The sequence below is a fragment of the Pseudorasbora parva genome, chromosome 24 (genome assembly GCF_024679245.1).
Source record: "Pseudorasbora parva isolate DD20220531a chromosome 24, ASM2467924v1, whole genome shotgun sequence".
Lineage (NCBI taxonomy): Eukaryota > Metazoa > Chordata > Actinopteri > Cypriniformes > Gobionidae > Pseudorasbora > Pseudorasbora parva.
In genome coordinates this window covers 24074133-24100514 of record NC_090195.1, presented here as the reverse complement: position 1 = coordinate 24100514, position 26382 = coordinate 24074133, and the positions used below count along the sequence as shown (strand labels likewise).

The 26382-nt window shown below is 40.4% G+C and overlaps 1 protein-coding gene across 3 annotated transcripts; it reads right to left on the bottom strand.

Annotated features, from left to right (window-relative positions):
- Positions 1-4810: 4810 nt before the first annotated feature.
- On the bottom strand, positions 4811-24788 carry LOC137063648 (uncharacterized). Of its 3 annotated transcripts, XM_067434908.1 has the most exons (11): positions 24370-24788; positions 19199-19261; positions 15786-15993; positions 11882-11962; positions 11164-11250; positions 10853-10936; positions 7779-7865; positions 7468-7551; positions 6430-6516; positions 6110-6202; positions 4811-5302 (listed from the first exon to the last, which is right to left on the bottom strand). In XM_067434908.1, the coding sequence occupies exons 1-11, from the start codon at positions 24457-24459 to the stop codon at positions 5067-5069; spliced, it is 1200 nt and encodes a 399-aa protein (XP_067291009.1). In that variant the 5' UTR covers positions 24460-24788; the 3' UTR covers positions 4811-5066. The 3 variants fall into 3 exon arrangements, with proteins under 3 accessions (XP_067291009.1, XP_067291007.1, XP_067291008.1); XM_067434906.1 differs by lacking the exons at positions 15786-15993; positions 19199-19261; positions 24370-24788 and adding an exon at positions 13983-14808; XM_067434907.1 differs by lacking the exons at positions 7468-7551; positions 7779-7865; positions 10853-10936; ... (2 more) ...; positions 19199-19261; positions 24370-24788 and adding an exon at positions 13983-14808.
- Between the last annotated feature and the right edge of the window lie 1594 nt (positions 24789-26382).

The following is a 26382-nucleotide window of genomic DNA, read 5'->3' as shown; positions in this document are numbered from 1 at the left end:
AGACCCCACTTTAGGGGGTGTAAGACTGAAAAAACTAGTATATGCCAAAATGTCTGAATGAAGAACAAAGACTCTCTGAGAAAATAAGGAAATTAACATCTGAACTGTCCCTCACACACCACTGGAGACGCAAGTCTCACCTCACTATCAGCTAATCTACATCTTTCCCTATTGACTCCCTCTCCCCCAATTCATTCCCTCTCTCATGCTGAGATCACTGAAAATGCATCCAGAATCTCTATATTACAATGTCAATCCACACGATCGAGTATCATATGTGTTTGATATCGTTTGAAATGTCTCAGTGCGACTGGTACAAATATCTCAACTCCACAGAAGTAAACTAGAACATCATGCATGTTTTAAGGGTTTAAATATATCTTTCCTTGGTGTATGGTGGGTGTGGCTTTCAGCCATTTGGCCTCTCTTCTAATCAAGTCTATAGAACTTGATCAATGCAAATTCCTATTGTGATGGGCATGTATCTGGTTCTGGGTATTTAAGGAAATGTTGCAAAGAGCTCAGGGCTCGATACTGTACTCAGGTCAGCCCGTAATGCTGGACGTTTTAACCCATGCAGCATTATGTAGTTTTCAGAAGTCAGGTATACATTTCATTCTTTACTTCAGAGTATTTGATGTTATATATGGATTACCGTTGAATTGACTATGTAATTGGCTTTATACATTTACCTGACTGTTAATAAATTGTTACATTTTGATTGATTCTGACTTGCTCTGGAATTATTCAGGTTGGATATAATTTCAACAAAGGGTTAAACGGAATAATTAAATGTGTACTTAAACTATTAAATATGAATGACCAAATAACCAATTGGCATTCTAACCCAAATTCTAAATTATAATTAAATGGAGTCAGATAACGAGGAATTGGAATAAAATCCCCTTTTCCCCGCTGAAAAGACGAACGCGCAGCGAACTTCACCCGCCGATCGTTAGCCTCCATTGGGACGATTTGGGCGGCCTTACAGGGGCGCTGTCGAGCCCCCCTGCCACGCCTGGGTCCCAGCCTCAGCCCGGCCCTGATGGCCGCGCAATCTGATGCGTGTGCAAAGTTTCAAGAGTTTTCGAGCATGGGAAGGGCCCCAAAAATGCCCAAATAGTCGCGTAAAAAAATAATAATAAATAATAATAATAATAACAAATTAAAGCTGCGAGCAGCGATGACGGGCCCAAGCCGAGGACACCGCCACCCCGGTGGCATCCGCTTAACTGTGCACAGCAGGCCAATAGGCATTTAATATGGGAAAAAATAAATAAAGGGACTATGTCAAAGTCATTTCAGTTCACCTCATTAACTGCAGCAACTGGTGCTGCTATGACCAGGAACCACAACACTCACATCTATGAGATCAATTACATTTTATTCTTTAATTTTATGTCAGGTGATTTCAAATGTCAATTTCCAAATGATTGCAGAATACTGTCCAAATGCTGAAGTTGTATTATCCTTACACTTCTCTTAAAAATAAATTAAGCCAAATCACAGAGACCGCAACAATGATTTTAATATCTGTGTCAGGGCAGAGTAATATGCGCGCATAAAATTTATAGAAGTTTATTATAAACAGCCACTTTTATAAGATCATGTGAAATTATTTTTTTTATCCATTTGAATTTTATCAATAAATAATTAGTTTAAAGAGGTGTCATACGTGATTTTTGCAAACACAGCACATGACCTTCTTTAAAGCCCATGTTATAGAAAACAATTAAAAGTATTAGTACATCACTTTCAATTATGCGCAAATGTATTTTTTTGCAGTGAGAGAGACCCCCTCCACACACACACACACACACACACACACACACACACACACACACACACACACACACACACACACACACACACACACACACACACACACACACACACACACACACACAGACACACACACACACACACACACACACACAGAGAGTGATCCTGAGGGGGAGGGGGGGTAACTAATTATATAAAACTTTGCACATTTATTTTTTTATTCAAACCCAGAATAATATGTTTAATCCTTTAATGCAGGCCAAAGCACATTATTGAGAGGTAATCGTTTTAGACAGAAGAGTGGCTCACACACACACACACACACACACACACACACACACACACACACACACACACACACACACACTGTAGAAATCAGTGACACATGTCCCCATGAGTCTGTGTGCATTCAGGTTGAAGTCCCCACCAGGCTAGAAAAAATAACACACACACACACACACACACACACACACACACACACACACACACACACACACACACACACACACACACACACACACACACACACACGCACACACAGGCACACACACACACAGTAGTAATGCTGAAGTATGCTGCAGGCAACCCTTATAAGCTCAGCCCCCCCCCCCTCCTCCCAACATACACACACACACACAGACTCATGTCTGGTTCACTCTTTTTGGGGACTCAAGCATAGACGTAATGGTTTTTATGCTGTACAAACCATATATTTTGTCCTCCTACACTGCCCCTGCCCATCACAGGAAACTTTCTGCAAAAAAAACTCAGAGCTCGCTTTCCACTTTGTGTTATCTTCCAACCAAATTATCTGACTTCCTGTTGGTCAGAGCTAATGACTGTAAATTAGAAAGTTGTCCGGCTCGAAAAGTACAATATATATACCGAGTTTGGTGACTGTAGATAAAACTAACCCCCCACTTTGGAAAAAAGGGACACTTCCTGGTGCCAGTTGGTGGCGCTATAACTTTGGCTTACAAAAGTCATATCCATGTGATCGGCCTCTTACAACGAACACACAGCTGAAGTTTCATCAAAATGAATTAATGTATGCAAAAGTTATAACACACTTCCTGTTTCCCTTTTCTCGCCATAAATTTGTCTCTTCGCCACGGCCAAACCGTTTGAGATATTAAAAAGTCGCTCGCAATTTAGCATTCTCAGTGTCTTGACTTCATGCTGACCGAGTTTGGTGCTGATCGGGTGAATCGTCTAGGATGAGTATCACAAATTCCACAGCATGCGTTTTCCGAACAACCCATAATAGCTCACTTCCTGTTGGGCTGACGCATAACTTAGAGCACGAAAGTTGTTCGGCCCGATCAGCTCTATATGTGTACCGAGTTTCATATATGTACGTGAAAGTGTGTTTGATTTATAGACCACGTTTTCAGACCCCACTTTAGGGGGCGCCGTCGAGCCCCCCTGCCACGCCCGGGTACCAGCCTCAGCCCGGCCCTGATGGCCGCGCATTCTGATGCGTGTGCAAAGTTTCAAGAGTTTTCGAGCATGGGAAGCGCCTCGAAAATGCCCAAATAGTCGGGTTAAAATAATAATTAAAGCTGCGAGCAGCGATGACGGGCCCAAGCCGGGGGCACCGCCACCCCGGTGGCATCAGCTTAACTGTGCACAGCAGGCCAATAGGCATTTAATATGGGAAAAAATAAATAAAGGGACTATGTCAAAGTCATTTGAATTCACCTCATTAACTGCAGCAACTGGTGCTGCTATGACCAGGAACCACAACAGTCACATCTCTGAAATCAATTACATTTTATTCATTAATTTTATGTCAGATGATGTCAAATGTCAATTTCAAAATGAGTGCAGAATACTGTCCAAATGCTGATGTTGTATTATCCTTACACTTCTCTTTATGTGTTTTTGACCTACCGTAGCTTGTGATTGTTCACCAATTTTATGCAGCATTTGTTTTTATTTCAATATGTGTGGCATTCAATATTTTTTTTAAATAAAAAAAATAAAAAATAAAGCCAAATCACAGAAACCGCAAAAAATATTTTAATATCAGTGTCAGGTAAGAGGAATATGCCTGCATACATTTTATGGAAGTGTATTATAAACAGCCACTTTTAAATGTTTAAATGTAATTAAATTTAAAATAACGATATCAAAGTCATCTAAATATGCCATATTTACTGGTCAAAGTCGACCTCTCTAAAACATGCAGCATGTTTTTATACCGCTGAGAATGTGCACGACAGGCAATATGCATTTAAACAGGAGAATATTTGAAAATTGCTCTAATATGCCACATGTATCACAGCAGCTGGTACCCCTATGACCACAAGCCACACCTATTATGAAATTTAAATATAGATTTTTTTTTTATGTATTAGGATATAATGGGTCACTTTCAATTATGTGCAAATGTATATTTTGCAGCTCAAAATGTTGTAAGTTCAAAAGGCCAGTATTTAATTAAAGATATAGTATATTTTTTGTTTTTTTTAAAACTTATTTTTCACACTAAAGTGATAGTTATTTGTGATATGAAGGTTTAAATTATGACAATCAAGAGACAAGGTGACACACACACACACACACACACACACATTCCTGTACATCTATCAAGGTGAGGACCAAGTAATTTAACCTGCAAAGCGAGGACCACCTTTTCTGTTACAATTACAGATACATGTATACTATTTTCCAACACTAGGTGTGTCCATGACTCAAGTTTTTACCTCAGCTTCTTAGAAAAACAAAGGGAAAAAACGAGCATTTTACCAGCAGAGTGAGGACATTTTCATGGGGGTGCTAATGAGTTCATTTTTGACTGCATGATTTCAACTACCTTATTTTTTTAGTTTGCATTTATTCTTTACAATTGTATGTTTTAATGTGGACATCTCATTATTTAACTGAACTAACTTCAGCTGAATAATGATTCTTAAGTTTCTTTACTGCTGCATTAAATTCTATTTACATCATTGATCATTATTTTCCTGTTATCATTCTAAAGCTTCTTTGAAAAAAAAAAATATTGTATAAAGCGCTAGAGAAAGAAAGGTGTTTCAGATTGAGGTCCAAAAGTCTACGTAAACGTTTATGGTCAATTGTTCATTTTATTTATCTAATTAGATTAACCAAAGGTTAGCAATATACATAACCATCCAAAAGTCATGTCCATTGACCAGTTCTACATTTAATTTGCTAACAGACATCTTAACACTAAAGTTAAAGAAAAATTGTGTTAACATGAATATTAACAGAACAACTGGAAAGCAGGATGTTAAAGGGTAACCTAACCCATTAAGCATCTAAAACATAATGTTCCGGGAAGCAGCCTTCCTTTTTAAAGTTACAATGGCATTATAGACAAAGTTTTTAACGTCTTTCCAAGATCTTGCTTTTAGGGCCCTTTCCTCTTCTAGGCACTTTGCGCACTCCAGTTTTCCAGGAACCCTGCGCTCCGCTATAAACCTTCCCAGATGTTTGTGTACCGCTGCTCTCTCTTCCTCACTCCAGGCTCTCTTCAGGATTATCCTGGTAGTCTCTACAAATGACAAAGACAATGCAGATTATGTAAGTTTAAAAACAGACCAAAATGTGGGTTTCTTTAACTGCTTTTGCTTGCCCACAGAAAGTTCCCAAATGTAGGGCTATATGATTTTGTCAAAAAGTAATTTCATCCTTAAAGAGATTTTTTTTAAACCGTTTTTAAAGACTCATGATCCACATTGTGAACCTTGAGTTCAGTTTTGTATTACTGTACCAAATCATGAGATGTGTATTGTTACACTCACTTACTGTATAGTCAAATAACTGTTCAAGTAATCATTAGATTCATCAATTATAAAAATAACTGTTGGTTGAGGCCCTATTGATGAGTGAGGACAGCAGGTTTTCCCCTCTTTCTCAACCTAATGAATAACTAAGGATTATTTACAACGGAACTGAATCAATCATAAACTTACTTTAGCTGGAAAATAACTTTTTCATGAGTATAGAACAAAACAATCTCTCTTCCATTAATCTCCTGTTATCACTGTAAAGCATTTGAAACTATCTGTATTGTGAAAGCGCTGAATAAATGAAGGAGACTTGACTTGACCTAATCAAAATCCTGCAGCTGTGGCCTGCTTACAGGGAACTAAGACTTTAAATCATAAATGCAATCCATCTTAAGTCTTTAAATAGTTACATTTTTAAATGTCTTAAAATTATTCTATTTTAGTAACACATAAGCTCTGTAAAACTGCTTTTAAACAGTGTTTATGAAAAGCTCTATACAAATACAACTGACAACTTACAATAGGAAAAACCCTGGTGCTACTCACTACTCAAGATTTATTAAACTTACCCTTCAGTTTTCCTCTCTTAGCCACTTTTTCTCCTCTTTTCTTCATTCTCTTGGGTGAGGGCTTCATGGCGTGACTTGCTCTATGACTGAGATCTGCAAAAGACAAACATTAGTTCCTGCTACTTTAGTGAATCTCAGGTATTGTTGGATCTTCAACATCCATGTGAACTGAAGCTGATGATGAAATCTGACTAACAGTCTTTAACTGTTAAGGCCTTTATGAGCTTTGCTGTAACATATCCTTCATTAGGCTCCTATAACTAAAGGCAGGTGTGTTCTATAAATAATTGTGGCGTGATGAAGAACAGTATTTAACTCACCAACTACATCCGAACCTCCATCCTCATCCTCGTCTTCACTGCATTGAGCAGGTGATTTTTGAGGGGAAATGAGGTCGGAATATCCGCCTGAAAAACAAAAAGTGATTCCTCATCTTCTGCAGTGTAAGATGCTGTTTATTTTAAAATACATCATTCATGTCTAACAAGCAATTAAAGGGTTAGGTCACCCAAAAATGAAATTCTGTCCTTAATTACGGCCGCTTCACACCGCAAGCGTGAGCGGCGCGTGAGCAGCGCGTATTTTTTCCGGCGCCCATGTTAATCAATGAGTGCATTCACACCGGGAGCAGGAGCAGCTCGTGAGCGTCGAGCAGGAGCGGCGCGTGAGCAGCAGTGAAGCGGGGGTTTCGGCGGCGAGCCTATTTTTGCTGCGCTGCTGACGCTTCTGATGCTCAATTAAAGTGAAAGCACACTTTTAAAGGACAAAATAAATATGATTTCACACAAAAAGTGCCTAAAATGCACACAGGAAGCACATGTAGTGTATTTGAACAATAACTGGAGTATGCCAGAGAAGAAAACGAAGAATAAAAAATATCTGTGGAAGATTTTAGCAATTTAAACTTGTTTTGATTATTCAGGTTGGGTGAAAGTATGGTTATGATTATAAAAAATAAAGTAAACTAGCCAGAAAATATAACAAACTTTCGTTTAGTATTTAATACTCAGACAGGTAAAGGCTCTCGGTCTGCAGCTGCAGTCACGGTGCTGCTCACGCTTGCGGTGTGAAACAGGCGTTACTCGCCCTCAAGTCATTTTAAAACCGGAAGACTTTACTACTTTTCTGGGCCTAGAAAATGAAGTTGTGTAACTGTCTATGGATGAAATCAAGCTCTCAGATTTCATCAAGAACATGAAAAAAGGTCTTAAGGATTTGGAGAGACATGAGGGTGAGTAAATGATGACAATTTTCAGTTTTGGGTGAACTAACCCTTAAATAATTTAGGATCAGCAACTAGCCATTGTTTGTAATGACATTCTATCCATCCAAGAAGCTAATACTTCAAAATAACATACCCTTTGCTTTGCTTGTCTGTTTTCCTCTTTTCTTCATTCTCTTGGGTGAGGGCTTCATGGCGTGACTTGCTCTATGACTGAGATCTGCAAAAGACAAACATTAGTTCCTGCTACTTTAGTGAATCTCAGGTATTGTTGGATCTTCAACATCCATGTGAACTGAAGCTGATGATGAAATCTGACTAACAGTCTTTAACTGTTAAGGCCTTTATGAGCTTTGCTGTAACATATCCTTCATTAGGCTCCTATAACTAAAGGCAGGTGTGTTCTATAAATAATTGTGGCGTGATGAAGAACAGTATTTAACTCACCAACTACATCCGAACCTCCATCCTCATCCTCGTCTTCACTGCATTGAGCAGGTGATTTTTGAGGGGAAATGAGGTCGGAACATCCGCCTGAAAAACAAAAAGTGATTCCTCATCTTCTGCAGTGTAAGATGCTGTTTATTTTAAAATACATCATTCATGTCTAACAAGCAATTAAAGGGTTAGGTCACCCAAAAATGAAATTCTGTCCTTAATTACTCGCCCTCAAGTCATTTTAAGCCTGGAAGACTTTACTACTTTTCTGGGCCTAGAAAATGAAGTTGTGTAACTGTCTATGGATGAAAATCAAGCTCTCAGATTTCATCAAGAACATGAATAAAGGTCTTAAGGATTTGGAGAGACATGAGGGTGAGTAAATAGCCCCGTTTCCACCAAAATTACCCGGAACAATTTGTACCAGGAACTTTTTTACAGGAACTTTTCTCCCCCCAGACCTGCAGCTGTCTGCGTTTCGACCGCGATAAAGTTCCGAGAAGATTAGGCAGATTAGTCCGGTGATGTAGGACTGCGCGCGACTGCTCCTCCATGCCAGTGACGGACAGTAATCATTTTTAAGTGTACCGATTGAAAGATTTAGTGGACTGTTTACATGAGACGTTATCTAAACCGATCTGGTGTTTACATGTGATGACTTTCAATTAGGGCTGTACTAGAATAATCGAATATTCGTTCTGTGAGGTGGCATTCGATTTTCAGTTTTGAGATTCGAATATTCGTTTTTGTTTTTTTTCAACACGTGTCTTCCGTCGCGGACTCATTCTCACTCATGCTTGAAATAATAATAATAAATTTAAAAAAACACCGCAACATGCTTTCAATAAAAGCATTGCGCATTTTAAAGATTTAAATTAACAAAAAGTCAGAATAAGACAAAATAAATCCCTTATATAGAATAAAACTAATTGTAATAGATATTACATTTTGTGTCATTTTAAAAACAATTCATTTATTCTTATTCAACTGTTTATAAGCATGCTACCGTGTTCTTTATTTATTACAGTTTGTTGAAATCACTGTGTGTTACTAATTTAATTTCTGTTTTGGGATTCATTTGTTTTAAAGAAAGGTTCGTTATTAATACCTTATTAAAGTTCTTGCTCTCAACAGACTTTGTGTTTTGTATCACTTGTGCACTGTCCGTTTTCGGAGCATAAACCTGCCCGTGTAATGCGTACCGGAAACTGTTCTATTTAAAAGATTATTAAATGTTTATTAATATTTAAAGAATGTGTGCCACCTGATCATATTGCACCAAATGCAACACTGCACTCCACTGGGTCTGCCGCAACACATTTACGATGCCCAAGAGTGAAACGTGAAGTCGTGAAAGATGATACAAATGCAAACCGACACTATTATTATATATTTAGCCCCACCCACCGAAGCTTCGAATATTCAATATTGATTGCCACCTAAGCTTCGAAGCTCAAAAAATGGCATTCGAAACAGCCCTACTTTCAATCGCAATCATTTTGTCACATGCAGTTTGTCTGCCGCATCAGAAATGTCTCCGCTGTTTTTTCCAGCAGCTGGAGTGTGTTTACTGTAGCCAGAGCAACTCTTAACGGCCACCAGGACTAATACAGTATTATTTATAGCTATTTGTTGTAAAGTGTAATAATCATCTCAGAAAAAAAATGTTCTGTCAGGCGCAGTTAAAGTAAAAACTGCCTGGGGCAATATACGCCGTGTCATTACTCCAACATTATCTTCATAACTTAAGAAATAAAAAGTTTACCCCTCAGAAAAATGAGCTTTCCTCTCTTGTCAACATGAGCGCGGCGCGCGCCGTCACGTCATGTAAGGACACACACTTATAGTAATCGGTCAGGTCGTTTACATGGTGAAAAAAAATTAATAACGAGTATGGAAGAGATTCAAGCTGTACTGCTTTTGCTGGTTATGTATCGGTTTACTAAAGAGGTAATTAACAACGACAGAAAAGAGCACTAATATGCAGATTCAGCAGCATATTCAGAAAGCTTGTAAAGCTAGATTTAAAATGACAATGTATATTATTATCAGCTATTACGGACATTGAACGTGAGATGGCTGAGACGACCGCGCGCAATCAGACAGAGAGCAAGACTGATATTTACTGAACTCAGACCGAACCTCGCAAAAGACTTTTAAAAATGCCGGTTGAAATAAAATGCTGCGTGAGCTCAACCAATCAGCATGTTCAGCGCCCAAGTCCCGCCCTCGAAAGTTCCTGAACTTTGAAATAGTACTACCTCGCGAGCAGGGCCGTTTGGAGGGGGAAATATTTACCCGGAACTTCATTTAGACCCTGGTTTCTGCGGTCTAAACACACGAAGTACCACCCAAAGTTCCTGTGGTGGAAACGGGGCTAATGATGACAATTTTCAGTTTTGGGTGAACTAACCCTTAAAGGTCCCATTCTTCGCGATTCCATCTTTCAAACTTTAGTTAGTGTGTAATGTTGCTGTTAGATCATAAATAATACCTGTACAATTATAAAGCTCAAAAAGTTCAATGCCAAGCGAGATATTTTATTTAACAGAAGTTCCCTTTCAAAGCCGACAGCGAGCGGCCGGTTTGGACTACACCGCTGCACTTCCTGCTGTGATGACGGCACTAGAACCATTTGTTGACGAACCCTCCGCCCACAAGAACATGCAAAATAGGGGGCGTGGCCTCGTTGCTCTCACGTGGAGAAGAGCGCGCATTCAGCGCTTGCATCTCCCCGTTATGGTAAGAGGCGGGACCTTTCCATCCAATCACAACACGGGAAGCGCTGGCCCAATCAGAACTCGTTACGTGTTTCTGAAGGAGGGACTTCATAGAACAAGGAAATCATCAGGCCGTTTGTAGGACAGAGGAAACAGCGCTGGACAGATAAGGCAACGGTGGGAAAAATACTGTGTTTTTACACGCGAAGCATGAACTCATGTTATATTGCACACTGGAAACCTAATCAAAGCTTCAAAAACACATGAAAAACGGGACCTTTAAATAATTTAGGATCAGCAACTAGCCATTGTTTGTAATGACATTCTATCCATCCAAGAAGCTAATACTTCAAAATAACATACCCTTTGCTTTGCTTGTCTGTTTTCCTCTTTTCTTCATTCTCTTGGGTGAGGGCTTCATGGCGTGACTTGCTCTATGACTGAGATCTGCAAAAGACAAACATTAGTTCCTGCTACTTTAGTGAATCTCAGGTATTGTTGGATCTTCAACATCCATGTGAACTGAAGCTGATGATGAAATCTGACTAACAGTCTTTAACTGTTAAGGCCTTTATGAGCTTTGCTGTAACATATCCTTCATTAGGCTCCTATAACTAAAGGCAGGTGTGTTCTATAAATAATTGTGGCGTGATGAAGAACAGTATTTAACTCACCAACTACATCCGAACCTCCATCCTCATCCTCGTCTTCACTGCATTGAGCAGGTGATTTTTGAGGGGAAATGAGGTCGGAACATCCGCCTGAAAAACAAAAAGTGATTTCTCATCTTCTGCAGTGTAAGAGAGACTGTACCGAACAATGACGGTGTCTGGAAGAAGTGTTATTATTTTCTTTGACAATCCAAGCCCATACAACAGATTAAGCAACCAAAAATATGTGAACACTCAACATATTTTGATGGACTGTTAAGATTCACTTGTCAAAACCGTTTACAAATTGTATTCATAGAGTAATTTCATGTACATTACATGCACACTTAGCCTTGTGGACAAATGTATGCACACCTTCAGTTTTATCTGTGCTGTAGTTTTAAACCTTCTGTTTTTATCAATTATTTTGGCTGTTTTAATGTTGATTTTTAAAAGCTCTAAATAGGGATATGGGCTCCAAATAAGCTACCACTTAACCCTTGGTTTAAAATACATCTGTTGCACTGCTTTTGTATGGTGTATGTGTACCAAACTCAAATCTACTAAAATAAGATAAAGAAAAGGTGGGAGGAAGTATGAAAAACAATCTTTAGGTTGCTTTGCTAAAAGTTAATTTCATGAAAAAACACTATTTACATAGTAGGTCATAGTGGTGGTTCTGTATTGAACATTTTACTGGGAGATGATTTCAACACAAACAACACAAATGTTTAAATCTTACCCTCATTGAACTCTCTTCCTCTCTTCCCTTGTCCTTTTTTTGATTGTCTCTTTAAAACAGAAGTTGATATGGAACTTTCACCTATAAAAGATAAAAAAAAGAATATTAGTGATTGATTGTCCAAAAGTCATAAGTACATACTTTTGATTAATAGAGCTATACATACTAAATTTGATCTACTGTTGTCAGTTGTTGCTTTTACACTATTTTCAATTGCAGAAATTACAAGTGTTCCTTTACCAGTCAAAAACATTTTAAACAAATCCTATTCCAGTTAGCATTATAAAGCATTACAGAAAAATTTCACTATTTTGTTTATTAATTCTTGGAATTTTATAAACAAGTACTGCATTTATACTGTATTGCCAAGAGTTTTGTGACGCCTGCCTTTCAATGCACATGAGCTTTAATGCCATCCCATTATTAATCCTTAAAAGGACAACTCCGGTGAGAAATGACCCTAGGGGTAATTATCAGATGGTTACCGAGTAGATCGTTCTCTGGGATGCGGTTTTAATGAAATCGAATGTAAAGAGTTTTATCTCTAAACACAGATGGGGCACAGGGGCACAGGGTCAGTGAAATTAAACCGCTAGTTAATATCACTAACAAGGCTCAACATAGCCTCACACTAACACGGCAGCATAATGAGGGTCCCTACAGGCAAACCGCAGCATTGAGAACTTTGTAAGAGTACAAACAGTTTAATAAGAAGATACTTTATAAAGACAGTACATTACACGTTTACAGACGGCAGCCATCTTAGAAAACAGTCTCGACGAATCGAGCCACGAACGCTGTGCTAAGTGAGATGGTCGATAGGAATTAAGTTTGTGAAATCTAATTACATTTTTGAGCCTTGTTAGTGGTATTAACTAGCGGTTTAATTTCACTACCCGGTGCCCCATAGACGAGCGTTATAAGCTAATCTGTTTTTAGAGATAAAACTCTTCACATTCGATTTCATGAAAACGCATCCCAGAGAACGATCTACTCGATAACCATCTGTTAATTACCCCTAGGGTCATTTCTCACCGGAGTTGTCCTTTAATATGGAGTCGGCCCACCCTCTCTAACAGCTCCAGCTCTTCTGGGAAGGCTTTCCTCAAGGTTTAGGAGTGTGTTTATGGGGATTTTTGCCCATTCTTCTAGAAGCTCATTTGTGAGGTCAGGCACTGATGTTGGACGAGAAGGCCTGGCTCTCAGTCTCCGCTCTAATTCATCCCAAAGCTGTTCTATCGGGTTGAGCTCAGGACTCTGTGCAGGCCAGTCCAGTTCCTCCACACCAAACTCCTCATCCATGTCTTTATGGAGCGACGCTTTGTGCACTGGAGCGCAGTCATGCTGGGACAGGAAGGGGCCGTCCACAAACTGATCCCACAAAGATGGGAGCATGAAAGTTTCCAAAATGTCTTGGTATGCTGAAGCATTACGAGTTCCTTTAACTGGAACTAAGGAGCCAATCCCTGAAAAACAACCCCAGCCCATAACCCCCCCTCCACCAAACTTTACACTTGGTACAATGCAGTCAGGCGAGTCCCGTTCTCCTGGCGACGGCCAAACCCAGACTCGTCCATGGGATTGTCAGACTGAAGCGTGATTGGTCGCTCAGAGAACACGTCTCACTGCTCTAGAGTCCAGTGGCGGCTGCTTTACTCCACTGCATCCCACGCTTTGCATTGCTCTTGGTGATGTAAGGCTTGGATGAGCTGCTCGGCCATGGAAACCCATTCCATGAAGCTCTCTCCGCTGTTCTTGAGCTCATCTGAAGGCCACAGAAGTCTGGAGGTCTGGAGCTGTTGACTCTGCAGAAAGTTGGAGACTTCTGCGCACTGTGACCCTCAGCATGCGCTGACCCCGCTCTGGGATTGAACACTTCGTGGCTGAGTTGCTGTTGTTCCCAATGGCTTCTACTTTGTTATAATCCCACTAACAGTTGAGCGTGGAATATTTAGTAGTGAGGAAATGTCAGGAATGGACATATTGACATGAGATTGACTGAAACTGAGTGTTTCACCCCCCCTTTAAAAATTTACTTAAAATATAAAGATGTAAGAATACACAATACAATTGCATTGGTGATAAAACAGTGCATACATACCACATACGGAAGGATGAAGCGTGTTCAGGTTCTTCCCTCTTAAGGTCTCAGTGCCTTGCTCCATTGCGAACAGAAGCTTACTTATCTTGGCAATTTGAAAGGTTTTGTCCGTCTGTCTATAAAAGTCACGGTGAACTCTAATGTCATGACCCATGAACCTTGCAACTTGCTCCAGCTCTTGTTCGCTAAGGTCCAAGAGTTGGCAGAGTGTGGCAACCTGTTTTCTTAATTTAGTTGACCTTAGGAGTTCTGGGTTTTCTGCTTTACTTTCATTTGCATATTTTCGCAGACAGTCACATCCACGGATGTTTGTCATCACGCCAGGTCTTGCAAAGAGATAGGGATTTTCAGCAGGTACACCAGCTTCTTCTCTCCTTTTAACCAACAAATCGATTGACTCTTTCATTCTGTCCGTCAAGAAAACCGGAACCTTCTTTCCTCTTTTCCCCCTGATTTCTATGCGGGTTAGTATCTTGCTCAGCTCCTTTTCTAATGGTGACAAGGTTTCATAGATGTCTTCATTAATGGCACTTGTACTTGCTTTCGTGTAGATCTCAAGAGTCAGGCGTGATGCTTCCCCTTCCCGCCGTTTGTTGAAAATAATGACTTGTGCCAGAACCGTCTCATTTAATGTCTTATATGCTCTTAAACTCATTTGTTGCTTCAGTTCCGCCCTTGCGTCATCTTCTACCATCCTGAGATGGTTTCTCAGAGCAATCACATTTTTGGTGAGGGGGATGTCATCTTCTTTATTCCATCTTTTTTCTTGCATGGTTTGGTGAGCAATGATAGAAACACTGTTCCTCCAGTTTTTCTCCAAAAGTTCAAAGAATTTCTTTACTTTCTTCTCTGCCAGATCATCATCATTCATAAGAGCCTGTCCAATCATGACCTCCACAGCCCCTTTAAGACAGAATCCAATTTTGACCGCTGTTGAAGGCTTTCTGTATTCATTTTTCCCTGGACTAAACTGTGTCAGACGTTTAGCTGCATTGACCACGAGCTGAAATTTTGATGGGGCACACAGATCTTCAAGAACATTGACAGTCTTGTCCATATCCTTTGCCACCAACATGAACCGACCAAGCTCCCGCATTCTTTGAGCTATATACTGGTGCCTCGACTTCACACGACCATGTTTTGCATATAGTGATTCGCCATACTTACATATGAGAGAATCCTTTCTGACGTGAAAAGACACATCATCCTGCCGCATGTTGTTTATTATGTTCTGACATCCATCTGAGGAAGCTGCTATGGGTAGCAGGCATGCAGCACAACTTTGAACTCTCCCTCGTGTATTTTTTTGTTTATCTTTCACGCATGATTTTTTTGTTTTGCAGGACGACTGATGTCTCCATAAGTCCTTTTTCCGGAACATACCATAACAGTATGGGCAAGGCAAATACTCCTTTACAGACACTTGATCAGAGGGCTGCTTCCACGTCACTATTTCTCCTCTACCTTTCTCCAGAACTTCTGTGTTGTGTTTGAAGTCGCCTTTATTGCGCAGCTGTTCCAAAAGTGTCTTTCTTTCTTTTGATCTCAAAGGAAAGCTAAAGGCATATGCCACATCTTTAATTTCAGCATGCTTTCTTTCTAAATGTCTTGATATCTTAGAATGTGCCTGGCTACAATAGAGGCAATAATGTTTTTTGTCCCACGCTCGTTTACGGTCTTCCCTTTTTGTACAGGTTTTTAGAGTCACAGTTGATTTGCCTTTATTTGTTTCATTTGTCTTCTGTTGATTGTGTCTTTTCACATAAGTCATTGAGTTCTTTTTTTTATTAACCGTGCACTTGCCTCTTATCTGATCGTCACTTGAAGAACCTTCAAATTCTTCTTCTTCACCGGACAGTCTATATGTTCCGCCTTTCACTGGGCTTAAATCCTCACTGCATGATGATCCACCATTGCAATCTGGATTATAATCTGGATCTAGTCCAGCACAACTGGATACTTCAGATTCCACAGAATCACTTTCTCCTGTCTCTTCATGAATATCTTCTGACTGCAAGTTAAAAGCACGAATCATCATGAGATACTTTAACTTTATAGAGACACTTTACCATCATTTTGAAGATGGAATTCTGAATTACTGATACTAATTGAGGTCAATTGTAATTATGTATTATAATAGTACATTAACAAATTCACACAAGGGTTAGCGGGCATATGACATTTTACTTCGCAGAAATATTTCAGTTGCAAAAGTAGCAAAATTGCAAAGTCTGTAAAAGTTCACTGCAGTTTAAACACTTAAAATTATACACTTTTTATACACTCAAGCGCAAGAAGACTCACAGTTTTCTGTGCTGCACACACATCCAAAGCATGCGCACAAAAAACAGCCTCTCATACTGTATAGTGCGCGATACTGAACTGAGTTCTCTATACTTACCCTAAACAATGCTAGAAATGTATATCAGTCAGGCTAGTTGTTTTTGTTGCAGTATTTTTGTTAAAACTATAGGCAGAAATTTCTTGTGTAATTGTCCTTTAGCCTATTGATTTTTGTTCTAAATGTTTTGCAAAAATGCTTAGAATAAATTTGAATTATATCTAAGATGTTTTTTAACATTATTGGAATCAAAACTAGGCATGAATAAGAATCAGAATCAAATTTGAAGTTGTGTGTTGTAGTTTCTTCAAAAGACAAAGAAATGCTATATCTATATCTATGCTATAACGGTTGAGTTTCTAAGCTATTTTAGTGATGAATCACAGGACAGTGATGATGACAATGAATTTCTGTGCTCTTGAATGTTTCTCTTTCTGCGCAATTTTCACGTGATGTGCGAGTTACTCTCTGTTTGTGTGCGCATATCAGCGCATAAGTTCAATACAATGATACACATCTGATAGTGTAAAATTGCCTGTATGTCCAAATGGGCAAGTCTTAAAACACATACAATTGACAAAGTTTACTGAAGTAACAAATAGCAATGGAACAATTACCGGTTTCACGATAAACCACGATAAAATGTCCTGACGATTACCAATATTGTTAAAAATTGTATTATCATTAAAACCATGTGTGATTATCACGATTTTGAAAACTTGAAGTAAATCCTGTCCAGCCAGTATCAGTTTGACGCAGACGCAGCCCACAATGGTGCTTTTTGAATAAGAAATGGCAGAAGGCATCAACAGCGTCGTGAGATTTTTCAGCCTCTAAAAGGACCATATCTGAGGTGTGTCATATTTAGGCTTTTACAATAGTCCTGAGGGAAACTTAATCGAGGATGGTCACCCTGTGTGCAGATCATGCCAGAAGTCGCTGTAATAGGAGGAAACACTTCAGATCTGTGAACGCAAGGCAAGGCAAGTGGACTTAAAAAAAAAGGAATAATAATCAGGGCTTGACATTCACAAGTGTATTTCAGCTGTGGCATATCAGATATCACTCACTAGCCACTTTGGCGGTTGAACTTATTATAGTCTTCTCAAAAGCCATCTGTTATAATCGTGTTGCGCTTTATAACCAATCACATACGTTACTATTGAGTTTATGAATGCGATGTCTAATAATCAGAGACGTTTAGATTAGCTGGGGTTTTGTTCAGAGCGCGCGTTCACTCACTGAAATCTGCACTCAAAAGCAGAGATGTGTACAATGAGATTCAATGAGGGGGGGGGGGGTTGTCTTATATTCACAATATAGACAAAGTCACATATTAAACTGACGATAACATATGAGCACTGTTCACACAGAGAAACTGCACTAAACATTCAAAATGTTTTTATATTTATAACATATGATACAATTAAACGACATCACTCAACCAAAAGTGTTTTCTCCTGAATATCATCACGACTGAAGATGACACTGATTTCATATAACAGTCAGTTCCATAAACAAATGAACATTAAGTAACTTACATTTTAGATGCAATATTGAGTGTTTTTGTTCTATTTCAGCAGCGAAAATAGTTAAAAACAAAGATTCTAAGCAACAAAGTTCCAAACAGCAGAACCATAATGCGTCTTACAGCAACAGTGTGCGTTACTGAATGATTCAGTGTTTGAATGAATCGGTGAATCAAAGATTCAATGACCTGTTCGTAAACGACTGCCTCATTCTTGAATGAACCAGCCGTTTGAACGAATGACTCGCTCATTAAGACTCACCTGCTGCCAACTACTGGAGGTTTAGTTTCATGTTTAAACATACTTTCCAACATTTCTTATTTATCCAAAAATACAAATCTTATAACATTATTTAATGCAGTTGTAATTTTTTAGTGTAAATTATTTAATTTGATTGGTAACAGCCCTAAAGTGTTCTTATTTCGGGTATATATGGTATTTTAAAACACACACAGCAGAACCACAGCACATCTGATAATACAGGCAAAAAGTTGGCTCGACTTCGATGGCAAATTTAGGGACCATCTCTTAAGTTACATACAACATTGGTATGCACGTTTCTAACTGCAATAGCATTTTAAGAGAATGACTTGCGTTCATAAAACTTACTGTTAGGTGTTCATCTAGATGTCGGGTATGATGCATACCTTTGGGATTTTTGATGTTTATTCAAATTAACTGCCAAATCATATGAAAATATAGATATGCATTATTTCACTAGGATACTATTTGGGCTCTTACACAAAATATCCTAGATTTAAATGCATCATAGCTGAATGAACACTGAGGAGAATATTGCTTGAGAATATAATTTACTGAGATAATATTAGAGATTATATTTACATCAATATTTTTTTTATTTTCTTTCAGAAAATCAACTGTTAGTGTTTCTCTATCTAGATGAATGATGGCATCTCAGGCTCTCAAAGTTTATAAAAAAATATGTTTAGATTTATCGGCCCATATATCGGTTATCAGCTTTCAAATATAAAGAAATATTGTATCAGCCAAAGTGTTCATATAGTGTATCCCTACCATTAGGAATTCGATTAATGGCTTGATCGGACTGCAAAGCTTTTTTGTAAATACCTTAATTGCTAGATCCAAATAAAATTTCTATCAGATTGGATTATTTTTCTAATCTGATCGAGAGGACATCTAAACACTTGATCGCGTTGAAAACGCTCAGTGAACATTTAACTTTCGCTTATTAGGTGCAAAAGATGGAAAAACTTCAAAGCTTGCCAAAAACGAGTAAACTGAGAAGCGCAGATGCAATGCAAATGTATGATCTTAAAGTAATAATATTTTCAGGATAGTCAAGGGACAATCCCTCGAAAACTTACCATGTCACTTTTAGTACGTCTCAGACTTGGTACAAAAACCTCTTTTTGGAGCGGTGTCACAATCTGTTAACAAAAAGTATAATCAATATGAATTATTATAATATAGTATTTGAAGTTCAAAAATAAGACTGCAAGTGTGTGTCGAACTTTTAAACACCCAATGGGACAGTTATAGCGTTGCAAAAAAAGACAATTTTAGAGGGTTTTTTTCTTCAATACTTTGCATTTCAAAAAAAAATTCTAAATGTCAGAATACAGATCATAAACTCACACTGCACTCCCCCTCCCCCTCTCTGATCATCACAGTTCAGAATACAGATCATAAACTCACACTGCACTCCCCCTTCCCCTCTCTGATCATCACAGTTCAGAATACAGATCATAAACTCACACTGCACTCCCCCTCCCCCTCTCTGATCATCACAGTTCAGAATACAGATCATAAACTCACACTGCACTCCCCCTCCCCTCTCTGATCATCACAGTTCAGAATACAGATCATAAACTCACACTGCACTCCCCCTCCCCCTCTCTGATCATCACAGTTCAGAATACAGATCATAAACTCACACTGCACTCCCCCTCCCCCTCTCTGATCATCACAGTTCAGAATACAGATCATAAACTCACACTGCACTCCCCCTCCCCCTCTCTGATCATCACAGTTCAGAATACAGATCATAAACTCACACTGCACTCCCCCTCCCCCTCTCTGACCATCACAGTTCAGAATACAGATCATAAACTCACACTGCACTCCCCCTCCCCCTCTCTGACCATCACAGTTCAGAATACAGATCATAAACTCACACTGCACTCCCCCTCCCCCTCTCTGACCATCACAGTTCAGAATACAGATCATAAACTCACACTGCACTCCCCCTCCCCCTCTCTGATCATCACAGTTCAGAATACAGATCATAAACTCACACTGCACTCCCCCTCCCCCTCTCTGATCATCACAGTTCAGAATACAGATCATAAACTCACACTGCACTCCCCCTCCCCCTCTCTGACCATCACAGTTCAGAATACAGATCATAAACTCACACTGCACTCCCCCTCCCCCTCTCTGACCATCACAGTTCAGAATACAGATCATAAACTCACACTGCACTCCCCCTCCCCCTCTCTGATCATCACAGTTCAGAATACAGATCATAAACTCACACTGCACTCCCCCTCCCCCTCTCTGATCATCACAGTTCAGAATACAGATCATAAACTCACACTGCACTCCCCCTCCCCCTCTCTGATCATCACAGTTCAGAATACAGATCATAAACTCACACTGCACTCCCCCTCCCCCTCTCTGACCATCACAGTTCAGAATACAGATCATAAACTCACACTGCACTCCCCCTCCCCCTCTCTGACCATCACAGTTCAGAATACAGATCATAAACTCACACTGCACTCCCCCTCCCCCTCTCTGACCATCACAGTTCAGAATACAGATCATAAACTCACACTGCACTCCCCCTCCCCCTCTCTGATCATCACAGTTCAGAATACAGATCATAAACTCACACTGCACTCCCCCTCCCCCTCTCTGATCATCACAGTTCAGAATACAGATCATAAACTCACACTGCACTCCCCCTCCCCCTCTCTGATCATCACAGTTCAGAATACAGATCATAAACTCACACTGCACTCCCCCTCCCCCTCTCTGATCATCACAGTTCAGAATACAGATCATAAACTCACACTGCACTCCCCCTCCCCCTCTCTGATCATCACAGTTCAGAATACAGATCATAAACTCACACTGCACTCCCCCTCCCCCTCTCTGATCATCACAGTTCAGAATACAGATCATAAACTCACACTGCACTCCCCCTCCCCCTCTCTGATCATCACAGTTCAGAATACAGATCATAAACTCACACTGCACTCCCCCTCCCCCTCTCTGATCATCACAGTTCAGAATACAGATCATAAACTCACACTGCACTCCCCCTCCCCCTCTCTGATCATCACAGTTCAGAATACAGATCATAAACTCACACTGCACTCCCCCTCCCCCTCTCTGATCATCACAGTTCAGAATACAGATCATAAACTCACACTGCACTCCCCCTCCCCCTCTCTGACCATCACAGTTCAGAATACAGATCATAAACTCACACTGCACTCCCCCTCCCCCTCTCTGACCATCACAGTTCAGAATACAGATCAGAAACTCACACTGCACTCCCCCTCCCCCTCTCTGATCATCACAGTTCAGAATACAGATCATAAACTCACACTGCACTCCCCCTCCCCCTCTCTGATCATCACAGTTCAGAATACAGATCATAAACTCACACTGCACTCCCCCTCCCCCTCTCTGACCATCACAGTTCAGAATACAGATCATAAACTCACACTGCACTCCCCCTCCCCCTCTCTGACCATCACAGTTCAGAATACAGATCATAAACTCACACTGCACTCCCCCTCCCCCTCTCTGATCATCACAGTTCAGAATACAGATCATAAACTCACACTGCACTCCCCCTCCCCCTCTCTGACCATCACAGTTCAGAATACAGATCATAAACTCACACTGCACTCCCCCTCCCCCTCTCTGATCATCACAGTTCAGAATACAGATCATAAACTCACACTGCACTCCCCCTCCCCTCACTGATCATCACAGTTCAGAATACAGATCATAAACTCACACTGCACTCCCCCTCCCCTCTCTGATCATCACAGTTCAGAATACAGATCATAAACTCACACTGCACTCCCCCTCCCCCTCTCTGATCATCACAGTTCAGAATACAGATCATAAACTCACACTGCACTCCCCCTCCCCCTCTCTGATCATCACAGTTCAGAATACAGATCATAAACTCACACTGCACTCCCCCTCCCCCTCTCTGACCATCACAGTTCAGAATACAGATCATAAACTCACACTGCACTCCCCCTCCCCCTCTCTGATCATCACAGTTCAGAATACAGATCATAAACTCACACTGCACTCCCCCTCCCCCTCTCTGACCATCACAGTTCAGAATACAGATCATAAACTCACACTGCACTCCCCCTCCCCCTCTCTGACCATCACAGTTCAGAATACAGATCATAAACTCACACTGCACTCCCCCTCCCCCTCTCTGACCATCACAGTTCAGAATACAGATCATAAACTCACACTGCACTCCCCCTCCCCCTCTCTGATCATCACAGTTCAGAATACAGATCATAAACTCACACTGCACTCCCCCTCCCCCTCTCTGACCATCACAGTTCAGAATACAGATCATAAACTCACACTGCACTCCCCCTCCCCCTCTCTGATCATCACAGTTCAGAATACAGATCATAAACTCACACTGCACTCCCCCTCCCCCTCTCTGACCATCACAGTTCAGAATACAGATCATAAACTCACACTGCACTCCCCCTCCCCCTCTCTGATCATCACAGTTCAGAATACAGATCATAAACTCACACTGCACTCCCCCTCCCCCTCTCTGATCATCACAGTTCAGAATACAGATCATAAACTCACACTGCACTCCCCCTCCCCCTCTCTGATCATCACAGTTCAGAATACAGATCATAAACTCACACTGCACTCCCCCTCCCCCTCTCTGATCATCACAGTTCAGAATACAGATCATAAACTCACACTGCACTCCCCCTCCCCCTCTCTGATCATCACAGTTCAGAATACAGATCATAAACTCACACTGCACTCCCCCTCCCCCTCTCTGACCATCACAGTTCAGAATACAGATCATAAACTCACACTGCACTCCCCCTCCCCCTCTCTGATCATCACAGTTCAGAATACAGATCATAAACTCACACTGCACTCCCCCTCCCCCTCTCTGATCATCACAGTTCAGAATACAGATCATAAACTCACACTGCACTCCCCCTCCCCCTCTCTGACCATCACAGTTCAGAATACAGATCATAAACTCACACTGCACTCCCCCTCCCCCTCTCTGATCATCACAGTTCAGAATACAGATCATAAACTCACACTGCACTCCCCCTCCCCCTCTCTGATCATCACAGTTCAGAATACAGATCATAAACTCACACTGCACTCCCCCTCCCCCTCTCTGATCATCACAGTTCAGAATACAGATCATAAACTCACACTGCACTCCCCCTCCCCCTCTCTGATCATCACAGTTCAGAATACAGATCATAAACTCACACTGCACTCCCCCTCCCCCTCTCTGATCATCACAGTTCAGAATACAGATCATAAACTCACACTGCACTCCCCCTCCCCCTCTCTGATCATCACAGTTCAGAATACAGATCATAAACTCACACTGCACTCCCCCTCCCCCTCTCTGATCATCACAGTTCAGAATACAGATCATAAACTCACACTGCACTCCCCCTCCCCCTCTCTGACCATCACAGTTCAGAATACAGATCATAAACTCACACTGCACTCCCCCTCCCCCTCTCTGATCATCACAGTTCAGAATACAGATCATAAACTCACACTGCACTCCCCCTCCCCCTCTCTGATCATCACAGTTCAGAATACAGATCATAAACTCACACTGCACTCCCCCTCCCCCTCTCTGATCATCACAGTTCAGAATACAGATCATAAACTCACACTGCACTCCCCCTCCCCCTCTCTGACCATCACAGTTCAGAATACAGATCATAAACTCACACTGCACTCCCCCTCCCCCTCTCTGATCATCACAGTTCAGAATACAGATCATAAACTCACACTGCACTCCCCCTCCCCCTCTCTGATCATCACAGTTCAGAATACAGAATCATAAACTCACACTGCACTCCCCCTCCCCCTCTCTGATCATCACAGTTCAGAATACAGATCATAAACTCACACTGCACTCCCCCTCCCCCTCTCTGATCATCACAGTTCAGAATACAGATCATAAACTCACACTGCACTCCCCCTCCCCCTCTCTGATCATCACAGTTCAGAATACAGATCATAAACTCACACTGCACTCCCCCTCCCCCTCTCTGACCATCACAGTTCAGAATACAGATCATAAACTCACACTGCACTCCCCCTCCCCCTCTCTGACCATCACAGTTCAGATCACAGATCATAAACTCACAGCTGCACTGCTTTGTGAGCATTTATATAATTACCCACCCAACCCAATCATGAAAGTTCACCCCAAAAAATGCTAGAGATCTTAAATATCATAAAATCTTACCTGTAGTGTGAAGTTTTCGCATTTATTGTGATGAGCTCGTAGCAGTTTGAGTCTCCTCTTGAACCTGTCCAGGTTGTGAGTGTCACTCATCGTTAGCGCGCGCAGCAGAGTGCAAGCGGAGGGCAAGGGGCGGGGCCATCAATTAAGAGCGGTACTTTTGGGCGCTGAAGGTGCAGCTCAAAGTTGTGTTTTTTTATGGATTAATTTAAGGCAGCTTAAAACAATATTAAATTGCTATGTATTACTGCAGTTAACTGCAAATTAATAAATACTACAATTCCTCTCTTAAAAGTAGAAATTAACAATGCACCCTACATTTCAATTTATTTATATCAGTTGTGAAGTATTCAGATATTTTATTTAAGTTAAAGTTCCAGAATGTATAAACTGTTAATAGTCCTGCATTTAAAATTTAACTTGAGAAAAAACGTATAATTATACTTGGTACCAAAAGTATATTCATTATACTCAGTTCAGAATAATGAAAATACTGGATTATATTTTTGATGCATTAATGAAATCTGTTTTAAATTGCAGATTGTAAAGGTGTAGCTAATTTGATTTGGGCTATATTGATATACTAAAAGATGGAATGGGCCACAGCTTTCATTGAACAAGGAAGCCTTGAACATATTTAACGTGAAAAATAGATAGCCTACTACGAGACTATAGCAATGATACTATGATCTTTTCCTAAACCTTATCATTTTTATGCAAAAACCTGATCTAAGTAGGTAATTGATAGTCATTTGTCAGGCAAACTACACTGATATATTAGTTTGAAATCAGATAAAATGTTTGATTGTGAAGAGTCCCAGAAAAAAGTTAATGTTACATGCTACATTAGTAATTAAAAATTAAAATGTCATCATGGACCGTGTATTTGGGCCCCATGTAGGGTGACCACCCATGCCGCATTTTGCAGGACAGTCACGAAATTGGGAGCTTTTGTCCCACGTCCCATAAGATTTAAGTAGTGTCCTGCATTTCAGTTATGTCGGTGTTATTATTTTTTTCATCCTGATGGCAAATATTTCCAATGAACATGCGCCAATCCCATGGTCGAGCACCTTTGGATATTCTCCATTCATTTTAACCAATAAAAAAATGTATTGCAACTTTCAAACACAACTTTCTTTTCACGTTAATAGTTAATTCAAGGCGGTTTCTATGACAAATGTCGAGAGAGCATTATTGTAACGCGAGAGCGGATCAAATGCGCAAGCAGGAATCGCTCCACTCACAGGCAGATTCCGTTCTCGCACAAAACTGGACGCGTGCTCACACGTGTATCACACGTGTCCCACAAAATCACATCTACTGTCCTGCAACAGATCAATAGCCAGGTGGTCACCCTATATTTAGGCCCCAAGTAATAAATTACAATGGAAAAAAGGACCAACCCTAACCCTAATTTGACTCGTTTCATTCAAGGTATGTGTGGGTATAAGACACAGACACCTATGTAAGTGATTCTTGCATAAAAGCTTGAAAAACATTCCCCTCATTCTAGAGACTTGTCATCTTAATATGACACTCAGGGGACCACAGACAATCACCATTTGAAGTTTAAGGCTGGTCAGATTGTACTAGAAAAACGTTTACAGGTAATATGAAAACCTTAAAGCGATACTCCACCGTTTTTAGAAATAGGGCTTATTCAACTTCTTTCCTACATTTAGATATGTGGGCAAATGCATTTGTGTCTCAATGCATGCATTGTTTTAGTTTGGCAGGGTCGCCGCTAGCTTTGCTTAGCATAATGAATGGAATCCTATGTTGCCAGATAGCATGTCCCGAGTAAAAGTGATCCAAAAAAAAAAAAACACTCACCTAATTACTTCTTGTGGCCTGCGTATTCACAACGAGTGAATACGGAAGCCTTAAACTTCAAATGGTGATTGGGAACAAAATAAAATTATGATTAAAGTTATTCAACTAATTATAGAAATAACAATTATTAATTAGGTTTTAATTAATTCTATAAACTATAATACTGATCTGGCAACATTG